General features: G+C 35.4%; 1 protein-coding gene across 2 annotated transcripts in view; it reads left to right on the plus strand.

Moving 5' to 3' along the window:
- The window catches only part of SMC4 (structural maintenance of chromosomes 4), a 40,007-nt gene extending 16,559 nt beyond the window's left edge, over positions 1–23,448 (plus strand). For both annotated transcript variants that reach the window (XM_077880143.1, XM_077880145.1), the window contains 16 exons: positions 235–385; positions 2,002–2,166; positions 4,168–4,401; positions 6,054–6,239; positions 7,502–7,663; positions 10,745–10,970; positions 11,055–11,134; positions 12,016–12,168; positions 13,725–13,851; positions 17,558–17,747; positions 18,658–18,802; positions 19,461–19,634; positions 20,079–20,261; positions 20,430–20,662; positions 21,549–21,732; positions 22,194–23,448. In XM_077880143.1, coding sequence (XP_077736269.1) covers positions 235–385; positions 2,002–2,166; positions 4,168–4,401; positions 6,054–6,239; positions 7,502–7,663; positions 10,745–10,970; positions 11,055–11,134; positions 12,016–12,168; positions 13,725–13,851; positions 17,558–17,747; positions 18,658–18,802; positions 19,461–19,634; positions 20,079–20,261; positions 20,430–20,662; positions 21,549–21,732; positions 22,194–22,346 — 2,746 coding nt within the window. In that variant the 3' untranslated portion in view covers positions 22,347–23,448. The remainder of the gene's footprint in view (positions 1–234; positions 386–2,001; positions 2,167–4,167; positions 4,402–6,053; positions 6,240–7,501; positions 7,664–10,744; positions 10,971–11,054; positions 11,135–12,015; positions 12,169–13,724; positions 13,852–17,557; positions 17,748–18,657; positions 18,803–19,460; positions 19,635–20,078; positions 20,262–20,429; positions 20,663–21,548; positions 21,733–22,193) is intronic.
- Positions 23,449–23,636: the final 188 nt, after the last annotated feature.

Genomic DNA, 23,636 nt, shown 5'->3' on the forward strand with positions numbered 1-23,636 from the left:
ATAGTCATTGGAAAATGTAGTATTTCCTATTTAGCTTAGACAAAGCAACTCATAATCACATCTTAACAGCTCCCTCAAATTTAGTGGGAGGTGAGGCTCAGTTTGAAAATGAATAGCTATAGGATCTGCTCTTCTCTGTAAGAGTTTAGTTACATTTACAGCAGCAGGGTCCCAGGCAGAGCATGGCTTTAAATGGATATCCAAAATAGTGACCTAATTCTCTTTCTTTGCTAGAAAACTGAATAAAATTACAAAATTTATTGAGGAAAACAAACAAAAATTTACACAGCTAGATTTGGAAGATGTTCAAGTTCGTGAAAAATTAAAACATGCTTCAAGTAAAGCCAAAAAACTGGAGAAACAACTTCAAAAAGATAAAGAAAAGGTAGGTTTTGAAGGAGTTGATCAAATCTAATTTTCATTATTTTTCATGGAATTGTCAGTCCCTTATTTGTTAAGAAAGTGAGTTGGGATCCTGAATATTAAATGTTTTAGGATTTATATCTGAACATGATTTTTTTTTTTCTCCACAGGTAAATCTTGGCGTTCATTGGCTTTGAAATTTAGAGCTTATTTTTCTGTGGCATATATTATTAGGGAAATATTTGCGAGATTAGTAACACTATTTGATGAAAAAATAGTTTTCTTGGGATCCCTGGGTGGCGCAGTGGTTTGGCGCCTGCCTTTGGCCCAGGGCGCGATCCTGGAGACCCGGGATCGAATCCCACATCAGGCTCCCGGTGCATGGAGCCTGCTTTTCCCTCTGCCTATGTCTCTGCCTCTCTCTCTCTCTCTCAGTGTGACTATCATAATTAAATAAAAATTTAAAAAAAAAAGTTTTCTTAGGGTAATGGTTTAAAGAAATGTTTTTGGTTATGTATTTTGGACTTTTAAAATTACCTGCCTTCTGTTTGTTCAAGTAAAGAGTATCAGAGTAGGAGTTCCCTCTTAGAAAGGAGGGAAGGGAAAGCTTAAAGTCTATAAGAAGTTTATTGGCAATTTTGAGGCTTTAAAAAGAATTAAGTTTGACCGGCAGCCCCGGTGGCCCAGCAGTTTGGTGCCTTCGGCCCGGGATGTGATCCTAGAGACCTGGGATCAAGTCCCACATCAGGCTCCCTGCATGGAGCCTGCTTCTCTCCCTCTGCCTGTGTCTCTGCCTCTCTTTCTCTTTCTGTGTCTGTCATGAATAAATAAAATCTTTAAAAAAAAATTAAGTTTGGACCAGAATGCCTAACTTCCTGGGAATCGGTCCCTAATTATCAGTTGGGAGTCTTTCATTTGTATTTTCCCAAATGGAGTTTGTTTGCAAAATTCTTTCTGTTCACTATGGGAATAAATCTTGTGTGAATCAGTGTTTGAGGGTCATTTTAGGAAATGTTGAACTCTAGTACTAGATTAATCAGGATAAACAAAATAACATGGGTTTGATAGTAACCCTTAAATTGGAGAGACTAAGCCAGTTGTAACTTACTTTATTAGCCTTTAGGCATCAAATGTCAATGAGTGGTTATTACCAAAAAGTATTAGTGGAATAAGATATTAGTCCTATATGGTGACTCAGGAATCTAAAAGATTTTAGGATTTCAGGGATCCCAAGAGGTATAAAAGTAATCTGAGGTAAGTTGCAATATTCCTTGAAGGGACAGTCTAGGAAATTCCATGTAGTCCAAATGTATTAATTGATGAAGAAGGGTAATAACAGCCTGAAAATGGAGCAGAAGGAAGAAAGACCTGATGGCCAGCTAGGAAGAATTTTTGTCCTAAACAAATGAAAAATTAATAGAATTAACTTTTCTATTAAACTAAAAGCACAAAAATGGTGTAAATGGTTAAGGAAGTATTTGCTAAAACCAGGTATTCAAGCCTGATTACAAAGGAGAAAAGCACAAAGATCTACCTAGAGGACACCAAGAAATGCTTTTAAAAAATAAGTCAAATATTGATGATGGTGGATAGTCCGAAGGTATATGCTCATGTAAGTTTAATTTATTTTACAATCAGGTTGAAGAATTTAAAAGTATACCTGCCAAGAGTGAAAAGATCATAACTGAGACGACAACTCGAAACAGTGCCCTTGAGAAGGAAAAAGAGAAAGAAGAAAAAAAGTTAAAAGAAGTCATGGATAGCCTTAAACAGGAAACACAAGGGCTTCAGAGAGAAAAAGAAGTAAGATTCTTTATCAGTTGCTATTTATTTTTAACTTAAAGAATGTTTTTGTGTAGTAATAGTAAAAACTGAACTATTGGAAAAACTTTGGACTTCTAATATCTAATGTTCCTAAAAACAGCCTAGACTCTCCCCTTTGTGTTTTCTACTTTCCCATTTAAAAAAAAAAAAAAAAGAAAGAATCTGTGGTGATGGCAGGAAATAGGTCATGTCAAATACTTTGTTATATATGTCATTCTTTAAGTCTTTTGATTTCATCAAATACTCTTTTGTCTTCCCTTAAGTTACCAAGAAAATAATTTAATTGGTTAACACCTATAAAATCATGGAACCACACTAACCATAGGTTGATATCTACCTTTCTCTTCTCCTGTAGCAATTGTGTAATAGTTAAAACCATGCCTCTTGGGTCAGGGTCATTTATCATTTCTGATCTTGCGTGGGGTGTTATGCCCCCAAGTCTTCTCAAAATGGAAAAAAATACTAATCTTGTAAATCTTTGTGAACATAGATGTGCATTTTCTTACATGAAATGCCTAGAAAGTAAGAAATGATACAAGCATTGGCTATTTTAGCACCTCATTAATAAAACGAGAGTGTGAAGTAGTAATATTGATATGTCTTAGCTGCCCAAAAAAAGTATAATGCAGGAAGCTTAGCTTTCCTTGTTTATATTCACCACAGCTTTTGGCAAGACTGAGTCTGTTGAGTAGAAATTATAATAGTAATTGAGTTGAATTGACTTATGTTATATGAATGAATTATGTAAGGCTTACATATATATATATGTTAAAGATTTTTGTACAAACTTTGTATACCTCAGTAAAGTTTTGTTGGGGTGGGGGGAGGGTTTGGTGTTTTTTTTGTTTTGTTTTGTTTTTGTTTTTTTTGTTTTTGTTTTTTTTGTTTTTGTTTTTTTTGAAAGTTATAGATTTAGTAGATTCTGTTCTGGAATAGGGGCATTTTCTAATACCACACTACAAAACTTCACAAATAGGATGCCCATGTGGTAAAATGGCAATAGATAATGCAGTAGCTTTCATGATATAGTACTTTATGGATACAGATGTCACTTTTGCTTGTCTGATATATATTGAATACTACTATGTGTCTTGGCACCATGGGATGATGACAAAGCCAGGACACACATCCAAGTGTCTTCATTCCTCAATGTAGTAGCTGAAAACAGGAGTTCTGCCACTTAAGAGTGATTGCATGACTTGGAGGAAGTTATTTAAACTGATTCATTTTCCTCAAAATAAGCATGATGATAGTATTTACCTCGTGAGATTGTTAATGTTAAAGAATTCATACATAACATCCAGAATAGGCCTAGAACATTATGAGCAGTGTGTGAATATAAGTGTTCATGATTTTCACCATCAGACATTTAAACTGACCATCTCATGACTGCACATAACCCCTGGGCCTGGGCCTCTTCCCTTATGTGTGAGAGGAAAGAATTGAGCTTTTGTAAAGGTCTTTCTTATGCCACTATTGTAATATATAGGTCCTTTCTACACAATTACAGTGGCCCAGAATTTCTGCTCACTTGTCACATAACTAGTGTTGAGGATTACCTGGCCTTACTTAATAAAATTTACAAAGATTCTCAACATAAATATACTTGAGGAAACTTTCTGCTGAATAGTCCTTATACCTCACCATTCAGGTAAAGTTGTGAAAGACCATGGATCTAGAGTTGAGACTCCAATGTTTCTTCCTTAAACCAGTCTTTTCTTGTTATAATCTCCAAAATGAGGTTAAGTTCATTAAACTCTTGTGAAATTAATTGGAAGAGACTTTATGTATGATGAACATTGGCAACTAGGCAGAAACTACTGATATGACTCAAATCGTAAAAATTATTTTATATATATATATATATATATATATGTTTGTAGAATCTCTTTAAAGTTGAATTCAACATGTACGGTTTCTATTTCAGCTTAGATTTGAAAACGTATTTCAGATTTAATGGAGTCCATCATATTTTAACAGAGTCGAGAGAAAGAACTTATGGGTTTTAGCAAATCGGTGAATGAAGCACGTTCAAAGATGGATGTAGCCCAATCAGAACTTGATATCTATCTCAGTCGTCATAATACTGCAGTGTCTCAATTAAATAAGGCCAAGGAAGCTCTAATTGCAGCTTCTGAGACTCTCAAAGAAAGGAAAGCTGCAATCAGAGATATAGAGGCAAAACTCCCTCAATCTGAGCTGGAATTAAAAGAGGTAAATCTTTATTTCATCTGAATATTGTTTATCAACCCTTGTTTTCAATTTTTATCTTTATATATATTTTTTTCGAATCTAAACATGTGACTGATATATTTAGATTTACTTTTTTCATTTAGTGTAATCTTCCCTAAAAGAATGGAATTGGTTTCAGTATTCAGTATAATATGAATTGAGACTATCAAGGAACTATATTCTCCCCAGAAGTGTCAAACAGTAAATAACACTACCACCTTTATTTTCCACAGAAATAATTATTAAAAAAAGAAAGTTTGTGTTTAAGTGTAAACAGTTTCTGCAGAGATAAATGAAAAAGCTAAATACATGTGTAAGAATGAACATAGAAACCAACTATCAAAAAAAGAAAAAAGAACAACTGTCTTAGTATATTTTTTCTGATTTTGAACTTCCAGAGTTTGTTGTTGTTGAGACTGCATACTGTTTTAAACTAATCAGTGAATCTAACTTAGCTCATTAGGTACCCCTCCTTATCCTTGAGTGAATTAGGTCTCTGAAGGAATTTCACAACTTTAATTTCCAGAGCCTCATTAGTTAAGATGGCAACAGAAATTACACTGAAAAGAAATTTCTTTGTCATTTTAGTAAATATATACTATTGATCATTAGGAAATTTCATGACCAATTAGAATTAATTTAAATTTAAATTCTGTCCAGTGACCACTTCTATCTTGTTGGTGATTCAGTTTATTTGGGGATAAATTATATTTGTAACTTGAGCTTTTATCTGATACTGTGACTGATAATACAGGTAATAATTCAAAGCCAGGAGATAGGGAGAATGCCAGTTAGGAAAAAAAAAGTGACTGCTTTAAAGAGATTGAGAAACTGAAAGTTTGGGGGTTAATGTTACAGGTGTATATGCTTCCTCTTTTTGGCACCCTGACATTTTTCTATAGCAATAGTACTGTTTGTTCACTTACCATGTTCCCTTTCATTTCAAAGCTGTGTTGTTGTTTTTTTTAGGGTGCTTGGGTGTCTCAGTTGAGTGTCCAGCTCTTGGTTTTAGCTCTGGTTGTGATCTTAGGCATCATGGGATGGAGCCCCAAGTCTGGGGGGGTTGGGTCCACTCTCACCAGGGAGTCTACTTGAAGATTCTCTCCCTCTCCCTGCCCCCCACTCGTGTACATACTTTCTTTCTAAAAAAATTTTTTTTTAGAAAACTGCTTTAAAAAAAAATTACATATATAATAATAAATATAAATATCTTTCATTATTTAGAATGCAAAGTACAGTATAACCATAGTCCTGCCTGGTCACCCATATTCTGAGTCCTGTACCAAGGTCCATTTTTTATTAGTTTCAGACCTTAATTCAGACACCCTCAATACATAACTATGTGGTATCAAACTGGCATATCCACAGCTGTAGCTCAACTCATTCTATCAATCAGTGTACTACTAGAACCATACTTCACTTACGTTCCTTATTATTGATCCATATAATTTATTATGTTCCTTTAAAGTAGAAAACCCATGCATATTTTCGAGTCTGACCCAACAGTTCGAGGTGGAAGTTTAGTTCTAGTTCAAGTATTTATTGTCTTTCCTTTTATGAGGCATTGCAACTAATTCTATGCTATGGTTGGGCATATGCTTCTGGGGATTCATGTTCTCTACTCACACTTTCAGAAAGAAAAAGAACTTCAAGAACTTACACAAGAAGAAATAAAATTAAAAGGTTTGGTTCGTGATCTTTTCCAAAAAGTTGAAGAAGCAAAGAGCTCCTTAGCAATGAATCGAAGTAGAGGGAAAGTCCTTGATGCAATAATTCAAGAAAAAAAATCTGGCAGGATTCCAGGAATATATGGCAGATTGGTAAAGTAGATTTATTTGGAAAATGAATATGTATTTTTCTTAAGAAAGATACTGTAAATAATTTTTTTCCTTTGACTTAATTGTAATACTAAGTTACTGTGCATGAAATAACATTTATTTTAGTTTTGAAAAGACATTCATTTTTAAACACTTTGCTCTTCAGGCATGATAAAATTCTTAGTGGTATGGGTTATGTCATATTAAAAGTGTTTTAGTTTGGTGGGGGTTGGGTTTTTTGTTTTTGTGTTTTTTTTATTTTAGATAATTATCAATTTTTTGTACCAAATAAACCTAGTAGTGATAAGGAAATTTAACAAAACCACTTTATTCTTTAAAAAATAAGACTGATAAATTCTGGATTTTATATATACCAATATACTAAACGTTGTGGGTAGAATTTAGGGAAATCAACAAGGGATAATAGAGAAACCCAGGGCTAGCAATAGTGGAGACCATTACTGCACCTGAACTTGAAGAGGGAAGAGAGCTTAGCCACAGCTAGAGGCTGGCCAGAAAAAAACGAGGTAACTATTTCAACCCCATTCATCTCCTGTCCTGCCACCTCTAGTTGATGCCTCACATTCTCTAAAGCTAGAGAACCAAGGGAGCCAATTAGTATAGTTCTTGAGTCAGCTTTCCAGAGAAGGAAGCAGAAAGAGAATGTTTCATAAGGGCAAATGAAAATTATGCCGCAGAGTTGCTTCCATGTCATATCAGGTGACTTCTGCCTTATTTTCCTTGAAGATAAAGTGATTCTATTCTTTGGTCTCATGGAAAAAATGAAAGTTGCTTGCATGGCTAAGTAATAAGTAAGTAAGCCAATGTGTTTTATCAGGGTTTACATAATCCTAGCTGGCTGGCTTTCAATAATTAAAAATTTTATTTTTTGAGAAGTTATTTTGCGTACTATGGCATCATAGTACTTTTAAGGTTGAATTTAAAATCTTCACATTATATATTTTCATGCAATGAACAGTTCTCTGATTTTGTGCTTTCATTAAAAATTCAAATTCTGCATACCTATACATTTTTTAAAAGATATACATTAAAAACTAGTGATTGCCCTTTCAGAAGGGGAAGGTTGAGAGGAACACATATTTTTTATTGTGTACCCTTTATGTGTTTTTTTTAAACCATCCATAAGTATAGTTTTTCAAGTAAAAGTAATGAAAAATCTGTAGGAATCGTAATGAAATGATCTTGTGCCTAATTTCTTAATGATTGTGCATTGATTTTTTTTTCCCCTTCCTCTTAATTATTAGGGGGATTTAGGAGCAATTGATGAAAAATACGATGTTGCTATTTCATCCTGTTGTCATGCATTAGACTACATTGTTGTTGACTCTATTGATACAGCCCAAGATTGTGTGAACTTCCTTAAAAGACAAAATATTGGAGTTGCAACCTTCATAGGTTTGGATAAGGTGGGTATTCATAATAAGCTACCTATAATTTAATTTTAAAGTGCTAAATTTAGTTGATTTGAACCCTAGCTTTTTTTTTTTTTTCTTTCTAGTTATTTAAATAACACCTGATACGTTTTGAGTATTTTGGGTCACAAGGTCAAAGAGTTGTAGGAAGAAACTTTGTAATGCCTTCCTGAAGGAATACAGATTCCAATATTGGAGTGACTGTAGCTTAAGTTTTTAATTTCCACCATCAATAACTACTTTTTAAAAAAAGACTTTATGGAGATAGAATTCACATACCATAAAATTCACCATTTTAAACTGTAGAGTTTGGGGATCCCCGGGTGGCTCAGCGGTAGTACCTGCCTTAGGACCAGGGCCTGATCCTGGAGACCTGGGATCGAGTCCCACGTCGGGCTCCCTGCATGGAGCCTGCTTCTCCCTTTGCCTGTGTCTCTGCCTCTCTCTCTCTCTCTCTGTGTCTCATGAATAAATAAAATCTTAAAAAAAAAAATGTGTAGAGTTCAGGGACACCTGGGTGGCTCAGTGGTTGAGCGTCTGCCTTTGGCTTAGGGCATGATCCCAAGTCCTGGGATTTAGTCCCACAGCAGGCTCCCCACACAGAGTGTGCTTCTCCCCCTGCCTGTGTCTCTGCCTCTCCAAGTGTGTCTCATGAATAAAATAAATAAGATCTTTAAAAAAAAAAAAAAAAAAGTGTAGAGTTTTCAGTGGGTTTTAGTGTATCAATAAGATCACTAATTCCAGAATATTTTCATGACCCCAAAGAAATCTCATTACTCATTCACAGTCACTACCTATCTCCCACCTCCCACAACTTAAAATCTCTATTAGCCTATTCTGGACATTTTGTATAAATGGAATCATACAATATGTAGGGGTTTTTTTTGTTTTTGTTTTTTTTTAAATATGTAGGTTTTTATGTGTATCTTAACTTAGGTTTTCAAAATTTACCCATGTCCCATGTTGTAGCATTAATCATTTCATTCCTTTTTATTGCCAGTGTTCCATTTGTGTGAATATATCACATTTTGTTTATCCATCCATCAGTAATGAACATTTATGTTGTTTCTGCGTTTTGGCTATATGAGTAATACTGCTATGAACATTCACGTATAGACTTTCGTGCAGACCCAGGTTTTCAGCTCTTTGATTAATACCTAGGATTAAAATTCCTGGGTCACCTGTTAACTGTTTAACTTTGCCACTATGGCTACCCCATGTCCACAATGTATAAAGCTTCCAGTTTCTTTAATAGTCTCCATATCCTGTGTGGAGCCCAACCATGGGTCTTGACTCAGGACTATGAGATCAAAACCTGAACTGAGATCAAGAATGGAACACTTAACCAACTGAGCCACCCAGGAGCCCCTCTCACTGTGGTTTGGTTTTTTCTTTTTTTTTTTTTTTTTTGTAATGTATTTTGGCTGCAAATCTCTTGACAGATACATGATTTGCAAATGTTTCCTCCCATTCTGTGGGTTTTTGTCCCTTACTTGGTTTCTTCTGAAGCACAGATTTTTTTTTTCAATTTGATAAAGTCCATTTTTTTAAAGATTTGGTTTCTTAATGTTTTGTGTATCATATCTAAGAAGTTACTACATAATCCAAAGGTATGGTGATTGACCTCCTGTTTTCTTCTAAGAGTTTTGTGACCTTAGTTTTTACACTTAGGCTTTTAATCCATGTTAATTTTATAATACAGTGTAAAGAATCTAATTCTACTCTTGCATATGGATGTCCAGTTGTTCCAGCACCGTTTGTTGGAAAGACTGTGCTTTCCCCCATTGAATTTTCTTGGCATCCTTGTCAAAAATCAACTGACCATAAATGTGTAAGGGCTTACTTCTGGACTCTTCATTTATCTGTAGGTTTATCCTTGAATTAGTACCACACTGTCTTAATTACTATTGTTTTGTTATAAGGTTTGAAATCAGGAATCCTCTAATTTTGTCCCCCTCCCCTTTTTTTTAAGTAGGCTCCACCTCCAGCGTGGAGCCCAACTCAGGGCTTGAACTCACAACCCTGAGGTCCAGAGTTGGATGCTTAACCGACTGATTCACCCAGGCACCCTGAATTTTGTTCTTTGATAGCAAGATTCCTTTGTTCTGAATCCCTGTAATTTCCATATGAATTTTAAGATAAGCTTGTCAGTTTTGGGGGTGGGGAGGAGGCAGCTGGGATTTTGATGCAGGTTGCATTGACTCTGTAGATCAATTTGCATAGTATTGCCATCTTAATAATTGTAAACCTTAACAGTCCATAAACCAGGGATTTCTTCCAGTTATTTAGGTCTAAGTCCATACTATAATATTTTATAGTCTTTAGTGTACAGTTCTTATGTTTCTTTTGTTAAATTAATGCAGGTTGCATTGACTCTGTAGATCAATTTGCATAGTATTGCCATCTTAATAATTGTAAACCTTAACAGTCCATAAACCAGGGATTTCTTCCAGTTATTTAGGTCTAAGTCCATACTATAATATTTTATAGTCTTTAGTGTACAGTTCTTATGTTTCTTTTGTTAAATTCCTAAGTTTTGGATGTTTTGTCTTGTTAAATATAACATTATAAATAGAATTTTTAATCTCATTCTTAGGTTATTACTGGTGTATAGAAATACAATTAATTTTTGTATATTGATCTTGTATCTTACAGCTTCACTGAAATATTAGGTTTAATTTTGTATGTGTGCATTCCCTAGGATTTTATATATCATCTGTGAATAGAATTATAAGTATTATTTAAAGATTTTATTTATTTGAGAGTGAGAGAAAGTGCACACACACACCCTCATGTGCAGGGGGTGGCAGAAGCAGACTAACCACTAGGCAGGAAGCCCCCACGCAGGGCTGGATCCCAGGACCCCAGGATCATGAAAGACCCTAGCCAAAGGCAGGCACTTAAGCAACTAAGCCACCCAGGCACCCCTACAGTAACTCTTTTAAGTAACAGTAAAATTATGCTCAATTATGCAGATATTCAGAACCTTGTATCCATGTTCTTATATGATACACACGTATGTATATTATGTAAATGGTACCTGAAAGAAATGATATTGTTTTTCTTAACTTTTAGATGGCAGTATGGGCGAATAAAATGACCAAAATTCAAACTCCTGAAAATACTCCTCGGCTATTTGATTTAGTAAAAGTAAAAGATGAAAAAATTCGCCAAGCTTTTTACTTTGCTTTACGGGATACATTAGTTGCTGATAACTTAGATCAAGCCACAAGAGTAGCATATCAAAAAGATAGAAGATGGAGAGTGGTGACATTACAAGGGCAAATCATAGAACAGTCAGGTAATAATCATTTTTTTCCTCTGCTATTGAGTTTATTTAATCTTTCTGGGGGAGACGATTAAGTCTGACTTCTCTGTTCCGTAGGTACAATGACTGGTGGTGGAAGCAAAGTAATGAAAGGAAGGATGGGTTCATCAGTTGTTGTTGAAATCTCAGAAGAAGAGGTCAGCATATATAAAATTATAGTCAGACTCTTTAAAACTTCTTGATGGTTAACATACGTACTGTAAAATTCAGCCTTTTTAAATATACTCAGATTTCAAATTAACAGATTGGGTTTTGTATAAATGACATAAGCTATGGGATTTTTTTTTAAATATAAAACCCTTTGAAGTTCTAAAAATAAAACATGTTAATTAGAAAGTATATGCTCAACATATGTATCTTTCTAGTAATATATTTGGATCATATGGATATTTCATAATTTATCCACTATTTGACATTTAATGTTTTTTCACATACAATTATTGTTCCAATGCAAAACTTTTTTCTATTTCAAAATAGTTTAAGTATAGCAAAGACTTCTGATGCCTATTTCCAAATTTTATTTGAAAATATTTTGCCTGACCACAAGTCTATGAGAATGTCAGAATGTCTAGAGAAAACTTCTATGTTCAGTCACCCCATCAGAACACTATACTTTTTTAATCCTTAAAAATACATACTTCAATGTCCTGGATACTGAACTTTTTCCAAAGAGGTGTACCTTGTGGTTTTTTGGTTTGCTGGGTGGGTTTTTTGTTGTTTTTTTGTTTGTTTTGCTTGTTTTTCATATTTTGAAATAGTTGCTGTCCTTCCACTTAAATTCTTATGCCGTAATAGATGAATACAGCACTTAAAATTGTCTTACGATTTGATTCTGTGATGCAGAAATTAGTTTGACCATCTCAAGCTTTAGGGTTAGGAATTGGAACTGGGTTTTTGGTTTTATTCTAGTCTTTAAAATTAGAAGTTTGGGGTTTTTTTTTTTTCATTCTTAAGTTGATTTGGCTATTTATCTGAAATGACTGTTGGCGTAAATTTATTTCACTGGTATTCTTTATAGGTAAATAGAATGGAATCACAGTTGCAGAGAGACTCTCAAAAAGCACTGCAAATCCAGGAACAGAAAGTACAACTGGAAGAAGCAGTAGTTAAGTTAAGGCATAATGAACGAGAAATGAGGAATACGTTGGAAAAGTTTACTGCAAGCATCCAGGTACCCTTTTGTCAGTATTAACTAAAACTTTTGGAATTCAGTAGCATTTGGCAGAAGCATTTTGTTGTTTGCTTACAGTTTTAGAATATAAGGAAGAGGAATGGTTCTCTAGGTGGAAATCATGTGTCTTGATTTCATTTCCCTGAATACTAACGGATAAATGCTTTGTTGAATGAATTTTGCTCCAGCTACAACTATTCTTTCCCATTTATACCCCATGGAGTCTTCTCTTAATATCTATGTGACCCTTTATTTTCATTCTCTTTTCAAAGTAGAATGCTTCCTAATTAGGAAAAGGCAGTACATACCTACTATTTAAAAAAAAAAAAACCACAGAGGCAGCCCGGGTAGCTCAGCAGTTTAGCCCCGCCTTCAGCCCAGGGCTTGATCCTGGAGACTTGGGATCAAGTCTCATGTCAGAAACCCTGCATGGAGCCTACTGCTCCCTCTGCCTGTGTGTCTGCCTCCCTCTCTCTCTCTCTCTCTCTCTCTCTCTGTTTCTCTCTCAAATAAATAAATAAATTCTTTAAAAAAGAAAAAAAAAAACAATTTGCAGATTACTACCCTTAATTTTTATGTATATCCTTCAAATTTTTAATATAAATACCTAGTCTTTGTGTGTTTTTGGTAGATACGAATTTATGCATAGGTTTTGTTTTGGTTTTTTTTTAAGATTTGCTTATTTATTTATTTTTTTATTCATGAGAGACACAGAGAGGTAGAGACATAGGCAGAGGGGAAAGCAGGCTCCATACAGGAAGCCTGATGTGGGACTCGATCCCGGGTCTCCAGGATCACACACCGGGCTGCAGGCGGCGCCAAACCGCAGCGCCAGCAGGGCTGCCCTATGCATAGGTTTTTAATGAGTCATACTAAACCTTCCTTAGTATTCTTTCCAGACCAACATAAATTTACTTTGCAGCTGCATTTAAGCATTTTCTTCATATCACAATTTGATAAATGCTTTTCCACATTATGAATATTGCTGTGTTTAAAATATTCTTGTTAGGTGCATCTGGCCGGCTCAGTCAGTGGAGCATGGGACTTTTGATCCTTGTCAAGGTTGTGAGTTCAAGTGCCAGGTTGAGTGTAGGGATTACTTAAATTCTGTCTTTAAACAACATATCCTTCTTAGGTATATCTTTATAACTCATCCAATTATTTCCTTGGTTAGATTCATAAGGTTAGATTCATAAAATTGTGGTTATTACCCATTGTGTGTACAGTGTTTGAGGCATTATTGGATAATGCCTAATTGTCCTCAAAAAGATTGGTCTGATTCATTTACTTTTAGTGGCAAATGCAAGTAATAATTTTTCCAAGTCTGAACACTAGGTGTAATCATTAGTGAATTGTAAGTTTGCTGATCTGCACAAAAAAACCAGCATTTTAACCTGTCTTTGTGATGAATTACAAATTTCATGTGTGTGTTGGCCATTTTTCATGTTTTATATTAAAGATTTTAAGGTTTCTTTTTTTTCATTCAAAGTGTTTAAGGCAAATGTTATTGTTAGTAAGTTAAAATATTGACCTGTAATGTTAAAACATTTCTATAGCGTTTATCAGAGCAAGAAGAATATTTGAACATCCAAGTTAAGGAACTTGAAGCTAATGTACTTGCTACAGCCCCTGACAAAAAAAAGCAGAAATTACTAGAAGAAAATGTTAGTGTTTTCAAAACAGGTATGTTTAAGGATACATGCTTATTCATGTTAAAAATAAGTTTTAATGTTTATGTAAGTGCTCCACCAATATTATAAAGCAAGAAAGGGAATTCATAGACTTATAGCTAGATTGGCTTTGAAATTGAAATCCACTAATCACATACTTGAGCAGCCCTGCTTCTCTTTGCATATTAGCTGCAATCAAACATAGATGTGCATCTTCTTGGAGGAGGAGGAAGGAATAACGGGGTTAAAATGACTGACCCCTTCCTGGCTGATGGTATTTTAGCTAGTGAATCCAGCAAACACAGTTAGCCTTTTATAACATCCTTAAGAAAGACCCCTGTTGGGGCACCTGGGTGGCTCACTGGTTGTGCATCTGCATTTGGCTCAGGGCGTGATCCCAGAGTCCTGGGATCAAGTCCTACATTGGGCTCCCTGCAGGAAGCCTGCTTCTCCCTCTGCCTATGTCTCTGCCTCTCCATGTCTCTCATGAATAAATAAAATCTTTTAAAAAAAAAAGACTCCTGTTACGGTTCTGTTTGTGAGGAGGGTAAATACTGATGGTCCAATAAAAAAACTAATTGGGGTGATCTTGTAATTATCCAAATGCTCCAAAAAGAGGTAAAAAGCTGTTAAGTAGACACGTCCACTATGTACATTGAATATTCACCAGTACCCACATTAACTTTATTTTTGTCTGAATTTTTATTATTAAGAACTCAGGGGCCCCTGGGTGGCACAGTTGGTTAAGCATCTACCTTTGGCTTAGGTCATGATCCCATTGTCAAGCCCCACATCAGGCTCCCTGTTCAGTGGGGAGTCCCTGTTCAGTGGGGAGTCCCTCTGCTTCTCCCCACTGGCTTGTGTGTTCCCTCTCTCTCTCTCTCAGATAAATAAATAAATCTTTAAAAAAAAAAAAAAAAAGACATTCTTTCAGATAGCAGCTACTACTGGCCATGGCCAGGTTTTTTTTAGGGACTGGTCATTGAGCATTGAACAAAATGAAGTTCATCTGTTTAAGGACCTCAAACTTCAGATAAGGGAGCTAAACAAATATATTACATTTTATATTGGGTGGTGCTAAGTGATTATAAAACAAGGGTTAATAGACCAGAGAATTAGGGAATCAGACACAGTGGCTACTTGAGCAAAGACCCAACAGAAATATGAGTGCTAACCATTAGATACTTGGGAAAAGAGCATTCTAAGATCATAGAAGAGTAAGTATAAAGGCCCTGAGGTAGTAGTATGCTGGGAGTGTAGGAACACTAGGAAGCCAGAGTGGCTTGTAGAGCCTTATAAGCCAGGTCTCCATGAGAAATAGCCACTGGAGAGTGAGTGCTGTATGGGGAAGTGGCATCATTGACAGGATTTTTTTTTTCCTTTCATTTATTTTGGATCTAGATTTGTTCTTACATATTGACTTAACTCACACTTTTTTCCTCACACATAACCAGTGTTTTGCGGAATTGTTTTCATCGTACCCAATTGTCGGTTGAGAGGCCAAAAATGTGTCCTTTATAGCAACAATTTTATAGAGACTGCAGGAATCTGTATTTCATTCTTGTTTGAAGACTTTATTAGGAGCCCTGTATATGTGTGTGTGTATGTATGTATGTATGTATGTAGCTTTTATAAAGGACCCATTTCTGCAAGCATATCTTTAAAATAGAATACTTGACATTAATTTAAAATTTTAAAAATGTATAGAGAATAAAGGGTGGGCAAGGTGGTTATAGAATAATGACTTCAAAATTATAGATTATATATGCCATAGGGTTTTTTTTTCCTCCTACTAAATAGACCTGCTACTATAGATATTAAAAAAGAAATGCATGGTAGATAATTTTAAAAAAGAAAAATGTTCTAAAAGTTGGAACCTTTCCAGGGGCATTTTTGTTCCATCCCCCAGTGTAAGTTGTGCCAGCCCCCATAGTAACTGGTGCTCTGTAATAAGTGAGCAGAGCACACAGGCAACCTAATGGAATTTGACTTAATATGGCAACTATAAGCAAAACCATTCATTCAACAGAGTATTGGGGGCATGGGGGATTACTAGTGTTGGCACTATAGAACTTTTAAAAGTATATATTTAATGTCCTTGGCATAAAAGAGGGATATAGAAGACCCAAAAAAAAGACTTTTTTGTTTTGTTTGAGGAGCCAAGTGATTTCAGAAACGTAAAAAAAAGGAGTTGGAATTAAATTCAATAAGTGGTCTGAGGGGCCCCTGAGTAGCTTAGTCAGTTAAGCATCTAACTCTTGATTTTGGCTCATGTCATGATCCTGGGGTCATTAAATCAAGCTTCCCGCTGTGCAAGGAGCCTACTTAAGATTCTCCCTCTGCCTCTCCCTCTGCCCCTCCCCCACTCTGTGCTTGCTTTCTTTCTCTGTTAAAGAAGAAAGATGGGCTGAAAGAATTCTCTGATATTGGAGAAACAAAAACATAGAAATGATAAATCATAAGATGTGGAGATTTATTTAATTCCAACCTACCTGACAGAGAAGAGAGTGGAGGGTAAGCAGTCGCCTTAAGTCTTCATCCAATCATGTTCTCAGTAAATCTCCCCTTCTCTTCTGTCAGATGGCCATATACCTCCTATAGCAGCTTTGTGGGACTCTTCCGTAAGTTAGCTCAGTGTTTGTTTACCTTTTCTAGACATTATGTATTCTTAATAGCTTGAACTCTTCACCTTTTTGCCACCATTCATTCTTCCTATATTGTATAATGATTAGAATTCATATATGATGGGCGCCTAGGTGGCTCAGTTGATTAAGCATCTAACTCTAGATTTTGGTTCAGGTCATGATCTCGGAATAATGAGATTGAGCCCTGTATCAGGCTCTAAGGTGGGCATGGAACCTGCTTGAGATTCTCTCTCTTCCTCTGCAGCCCCACACCACTCCCCCCACCCAATGCACGCTATTCTAGCTAGTCTACAAAACCATCAAAGGATCTATCCTGCCTCTTAAACCACTCTGGAAAGTCCTCTCAAATTGGGAAGATGACATCATAGCTATCGACAGAAGCAGCACATTGCACCTACTGTAACTCACACCAAGTTTGTGTTCCTGCCTGTCAATGTTCACAAAGCTTTTGACTGGATCACAGAATTTCTAATGCCACCAAGAAAATGCAAATTTCTCTGCTTGTCAGTAGAAATACGTCCAATTCATCATGTATGCCTTTCAAATTATGTGAATTCTTTCCATTGAATGGCCCCAAATTCTGTCTGAATCCTAGAAATGAGTAAATCTGGGAAATGTAACTTAGTTTTCTGTGCCACAGAGGAAGGTGCCACTTCATCCTGTCTCCCCCACTTGGTTACAACATGTGAGTTAGAACTGTTAGGCTAGCGAAATAATGATGACAGTATTTTATTACCACAGGCAAGTTAATAGGCATATAGTCTGAGGGTAAAAATCATTATGAGACCAATAGTCAAAGAAGTACCTAAGAAAAAGTTGCAAAGATTTTTGAAAAAAGCCTAAGGGCATGAAGCCATTTAGAAATCAGTGGATTATGCTGTGGCTAAATCAGAGAATTTAACAATGTGTGGTTATAATACCGTTTGTTTGACGTAGGGTGGTGTTTTTAAATACACTCACCCAAATGTGAAAATTTCTTTTGTGTGCATCAGGTTAAGTTATATGACTAAAGAAATTTACATGTAACAAGTGATATGTGTGAACCTAGAAACATGAATTCTTTTTTTATTTCAGAATATGACAATGTGGCTGAGAGAGCTGGTAAAGTAGAAGCTGAGGTTAAAAGATTACACAATACCATCGTAGAAATCAATAACCATAAACTGAAGGCCCAACAAGACAAACTTGATAAAATAAATAAGCAATTAGATGAATGTGCTTCTGCTATTACTAAAGCCCAAGTAGCAATCAAGACTGCTGACAGGTGTGGTATCCTAACCTCTTTTCTTCCTGCCTCCATGTTGGAAAAGGGGTTTATATTTAAATTTAATGTCCTTTAAACATTTTTGCTGTTACTTATTAAGCCTGTCCGACATGTTTTTATCTAATAGGACTTAACTAAAGGGAAACCTATAAATATTTATGATCATTTGTGTGTGTTTTAAGTGGTAAACAGATGTGCCTTGGTAAAGTGTAGTTGTGTGCACATAAAAATCCATTTTGTTTCTCTGGCTTAGAGTAAATGGTTATTAATTTAAATAGATCTAGATCTTAGGCAAATAAGAAGTAAGAATGAAACCTCTTAGTAAAATTGCCTTGGTAACCTACTTTTTAGTTAATTGGATTATTCTATTGTCCCAACTCAGAAAAGTTCTTAACCATTCATAGGTCTTGTTTTTAAATTAACTTTTAGAATATTGGCATTTCTAGATCATTAAAGCTAAATATGTATACAAAATGTTAAAACTGAACAACTGTCTTATCTTAAAATTAGACTGAGAATTAATCTAAGTTACTCTAGTGTCTGGCTCAGGTATATAAAGCACTAATAAGCCATTTGTTTGTTAGGAGCAGAAGTTTACTTAAACACACAGGTCAAAGTAAAAGTAACTTTATTAAGGGAAAAAATAGTTATTGTTCCCTTCCCAAAGTTGTTACCATGGGAAACATGTTGCCCTAACTGGGAGGTATTATTTATAATATAACTTGAGGTATAACTTCATGGGTTGAGAAATTTAAGAATCTGCAATTTATGTATAACATAAAAACGATTCCAAGGGCAGTTTAATCATAAATCTTAAAAATCTGTGATAGTAAAATCTGTTTTTTTTGTTGTTTTCATAAGAATAACAAATCACATGTTACATGTTTAATATATCATTTTGCTTGTTTAGAAATCTTAAAAAAGCTCAAGACTCAGTCTTCCGCACAGAGGAAGAAATAAAAGACACTGAGAAAGAAGTAAAGGATTTAACAGCAGAACTAAAAAGTGTTGAGGACAAAGCAGCAGAGGTCTATCAGAATACAACTGCCGCAGAGGTAAGACTTGGAGATGGGTGCGAATGGTTTTTGAAGTAATTTAAAGAGTTGGATATATGGCATTTATACCTTGCATAGTAAGCACTCATTAGCTCAAAACTTCTATAAGGGATCCCTGGGTGGCACAGTGGTTTGGCGCCCACCTTTGGCCCAGGGCGCGATCCTGGAGACCCGGGATCGAATCCCACGTCGGGCTCCTGGTGCATGGAGCCTGCTTCTCCCTCTGCCTGTCTCTGCCTCTCTCTGTGACTATCATAAATAAATAAAAATTTAAAAAAAAAATCATATTAAAAAAAAAACTTCTATAAGTAACATTTGTACAATGAAAATATGAGTACTGGGGGCAGCCCGGGTGGCTCAGAGGTTGAGCATCTGTCTTCAGCCCAGGGCCTGATCCTGGAGACCCGGGATTGAGTCCCACGTTGAGCTCCCTGCATGGAACCTGCTTCTCCTTCTGCCTGTGTTTCTGCCTCTCTTGCCTCTCATGAATAAATAAAATCTTTTTAAAAATAAAAAAGAGTACTGTAACTTTTCTGTAAATAGACTTAAAATGTAAGGGGCAAAGGGACTGAGCATTTACTTCATCTCTGTAATGTAAGTATACCTGTTCTTTCCATGTGGGAAGATCATATCTGTAGTAGTTCTTCTTGGTTTTTAGGAGTCCTTACCAGAGATCCAGAAAGAACATCGTAATCTACTTCAAGAATTAAAAATAATTCAAGAAAATGAACATGCTCTTCAAAAAGATGCACTTAGTATTAAGTTGAAACTTGAACAAATAGATGGTCACATTGCTGAACATAATTCTAAGATAAAATATTGGCAAAAAGAGGTAAGATTGTTACCATTTAGTTAAATGTCATTTTAAAATACCCCTTATGAAAAAAGAGTTATGTTTCTTATTTCTATTTTTTATTTTTGAGAGGTTGTGGTTCTTAATTTCAAGAGATAATTATTTCTCAAGTATATAGGGGATATAATGAACAATATATAGTAATTGTTATATACAGAAAAATCTGGGTAATGGTTCCATTAGTCAACATTTTCACCGCAGAGCTGATTCAGAGATTTTAACAAAAGTCTATATGAACACTTTGGAACACCACAACTATTTTTCTTGATGTCCTTTGAAAAATAATTGCTAGAGAAATTAGCCACAGTTCCTTAGTATATATTTAGTAGATAAGTAATTTGTCATATTGTGAATGGGTTTTTTTAAATCATGAATTATATAGTTCTGTGCCTTCCCTAACACTCATCTGAATTGAACTTTTAGATTGGAAAAATATCCCTGCATCCCATAGAAAATAATCCTCTTGAAGAGATTGCAGTCCTAAGCCCAGAGGATCTTGAAGCAATCAAAAATCCAGATTCTATAACAAATCAAATTGCACTTTTAGAAGCCCAGTGTCATGAAATGAAACCAAACCTTGGTGCCATTGCAGAGTATAAAAAGAAGGTATGAATAAACTGTTAATAATTTAATCTATTTCTTTTTTAGTCCTTAGCCTAAGTTGTGAGCTTTATTTTTTTTTTAATTTTAAATTAGTGTAAATAAATAAATAAGCGAGCAGTGTTAACTCTTAAATGAGTAAATGAATAGATATTTTTCTCAATCTTTTCATAGGAAGAATTATACTTACAGCGAGTAGCAGAACTGGACAAAATTACTTGTGAAAGAGATCATTTTAGACAGGCATATGAAGATCTTCGGAAACAAAGGCTTAATGAATTCATGGCAGGTTTTTATATAATAACAAATAAACTAAAGGAAAACTACCAAATGCTAACTCTGGGAGGTGATGCTGAACTGGAACTTGTAGACAGCTTGGATCCTTTCTCTGAAGGAATCATGTTCAGGTTTGTAATTATGTACTGAGTTTTGGATCTTCTTGTTGTAGATCTCTACATATTCTCCAGACGCTCAGTATTTCTTTAAGAGTGAGAGGTGAAGGGCAGCCCCGGTGGCGCAGCGGTTTGGCACCGCCTGCAGTCCAGGGCGTGATCCTGGAGACCCTGGATAGAGTCCCATATCGGGCTCTCTGCGTGGAGCCTGCTTCTCCCTCTGCCTGTGTCTCTGTCTCTAGGAATAAATAAAATCTTTAAAAAAAAAAAAAAGAATGAGAGGTGAAGATTAGATTTATAGTTTATTTGATGGTAAATAGTAATTTATCTACATACTGGCAGTTTACAGCATAAATTCTGGGCAAGCAGTAAATGTTTTATGCAATATTTGTGTAGTTCATCTTTTTAAATTTTTGAGCCATTTCAATTTAACATCAGGACTTTAAAATTGCAAAGCCAAAAAATGCACTGGAAATGGAGAACAGCAAGAAGTGTTTACTGGCTTGCTGTTTAAATCTTAAAATTTTGAAAGGTGTGCTGTGTTTTGACTCTCCAGTAAGATTTTTTTTTTTTTTAATTTTTTTTTATTTATTTATGATAGGCACACAGTGAGAGAGAGAGAGGCAGAGACACAGGCAGAGGGAGAAGCAGGCTCCATGCACCCGGAGCCCGATGTGGGATTCGATCCCGGGTCTCCAGGATCGCACCCTGGGCCAAAGGCAGGCGCCAAACCGCTGCGCCACCAGGGATCCCAAGATTTTTATAAAGTAACCCCAAAGAAGTTTAGATTTGTGAAAGCAAATTAGAACTCCAAGAAAAATAGTAGCCAGTTACAGAAAACAAATCATGAAATCTTTAGTTTTTCAAGTAATTTGACTAATAAGAGATTTTCTTAATACAGTGTTCGACCACCTAAGAAAAGTTGGAAGAAGATCTTCAATCTTTCAGGAGGAGAGAAAACACTTAGTTCATTGGCTTTAGTATTTGCTCTTCACCACTACAAACCCACTCCTCTGTACTTCATGGATGAGATCGATGCAGCCCTTGATTTTAAAAATGTGTCCATTGTTGCATTTTATATATATGTAAGTAATCATTTAGAGGTTTTCATTCTGAGAATTTTATAGGTTCCCCTAACGATACACATGGAATTTGTTGACTGACTTTTGAGCTTTCCCCCTATACTCTAATGCCATGTCCTATGTATCAGAGACTCAAGTCCTTTATTTGAAATAAATATTCCCAATTTGGACATGTAAAGTATAAATCGATGGTATAAATTAGTAGCAGAAACACAACTAGAATCTCTAGTCTCCTGCTTAGATCTTTTTTCCACTAGAAGACGTCTAGGCCACTCTGCTTCTTCCAAAATTACCCAAATTCCTCTCAGACTCAAATACTGTGTCATGAATTATACCCATGCCATCATTCCTGTTCATGTTAATTATCAAAGTAATGTTGAATTTATTGCCCAGAAAAAAACATTTCAGATAAGTTTAGGTGTTTACTTGATAATACTTCTAACCTATTTTTTCTTTCTCCTTAGGAACAAACAAAAAATGCCCAGTTCATAATAATTTCTCTTCGAAATAATATGTTTGAGATTTCAGACAGACTTATTGGAATATACAAGACATACAATATAACAAAAAGTGTTGCAGTAAATCCAAAACAAATTGCATCTAAAGGACTTTGTTGAATTTGTTTATACTCCAGATTCTTCAAATTGGATCAGTATAAATTCAGCATATTGTATTATTGAGATTTTCTATTTGTAAAGGATTATAAATTATGTAAAATATATATTCCTAAACTGGATCATGTAATTAACTGGTTTCTATTTTATGCTATTAGGAAAAACAAAGTCTAATAAAATATTCTATATACCCGCTTCTAGGAGACTGTACGAATCTGACAATTTTATAAGCAGCAGGCTGTGGAGCAGCAGCATTTTATAAGATGCCTGGGAGGGTCAGGTGATTTGTCCTTAGTTCCAGGTTGTTACCAGCAGAGTTAAAAGAAGTGTGTTAATTCATGAACAGTAAAGTTCTAAGCTAGATCATGTTGTCGCAGCATACCATCATGGATCTTGAAAAGCCTGCCAACTACTATTGAATAAATTCTTAAGATAGTCCTGTTTGTTTTAGTAGTTCAGTCATTGTATTTATTACCCAACACTGGGAACTTTTTTTTGAGGGCCAGAAAACTGAGATGATGTGAAAATGAATGACTATAAGATACTCGTTGGTTAAAAAGGAATAATACCTACTGTCATTGCATCATAAGAAGAAATAAGTATGTCCCCCCTACAAACTAAGACGGAGGGTTTTTCTCTTCTGCACTGCATCAGCTCAATGTTAACAGTGTTACTGGAACTTGGCAACCACTTGGTTTTCTTTTTCTTTTTTTTTTTTTAAGATTTTATTTATTCATGAGAGAAAGAGAGGCACAGAGACACAGGCAGAGAGGGGCAGGCTCCATGCAGGGAGCCTGACGTGGGACTCGATCTTGGGTCTCCAGGATCACGCCCTGGGCCAAAGGCGGCACTAAATCGCTGAGCCACCAGGGTTGCCCAACCACTTGGTTTTCAAGATGAGTTCGGGTATGGTATCAGGTCTTTGCCTTAGCTATTTGATTTCTAGATATTGATCCTAAGGAATTAAAGCTAAAAGTTACTGGTTCAATATTCAGCGGCCATTGTTTAAGTACTAAAAAGATCCAATAAAGATGGCTTGTATCCTAGCACAGTCATTAAGTCTGTAAATACATTAGCATGCACTTAAATAAAGATTTGAACTCAAGTATGGTTGTTTTAAATCCAGATTATATAAAGAAAAAAGATACAATCAAGTGTTTTCAATGGTGAGAATGGTGATAAATGGAGTTTTTAATACTCTGGTACTAAAGCTCTACATTATTAAAATGTAATAAATTTTAAAGAGTTTAGGTAAAAAAGTTTAGGTAATTCCCATAACCCATATGAAAATTC

The sequence above is a fragment of the Canis aureus genome, chromosome 31 (genome assembly GCF_053574225.1).
Source record: "Canis aureus isolate CA01 chromosome 31, VMU_Caureus_v.1.0, whole genome shotgun sequence".
NCBI lineage: Eukaryota > Metazoa > Chordata > Mammalia > Carnivora > Canidae > Canis > Canis aureus.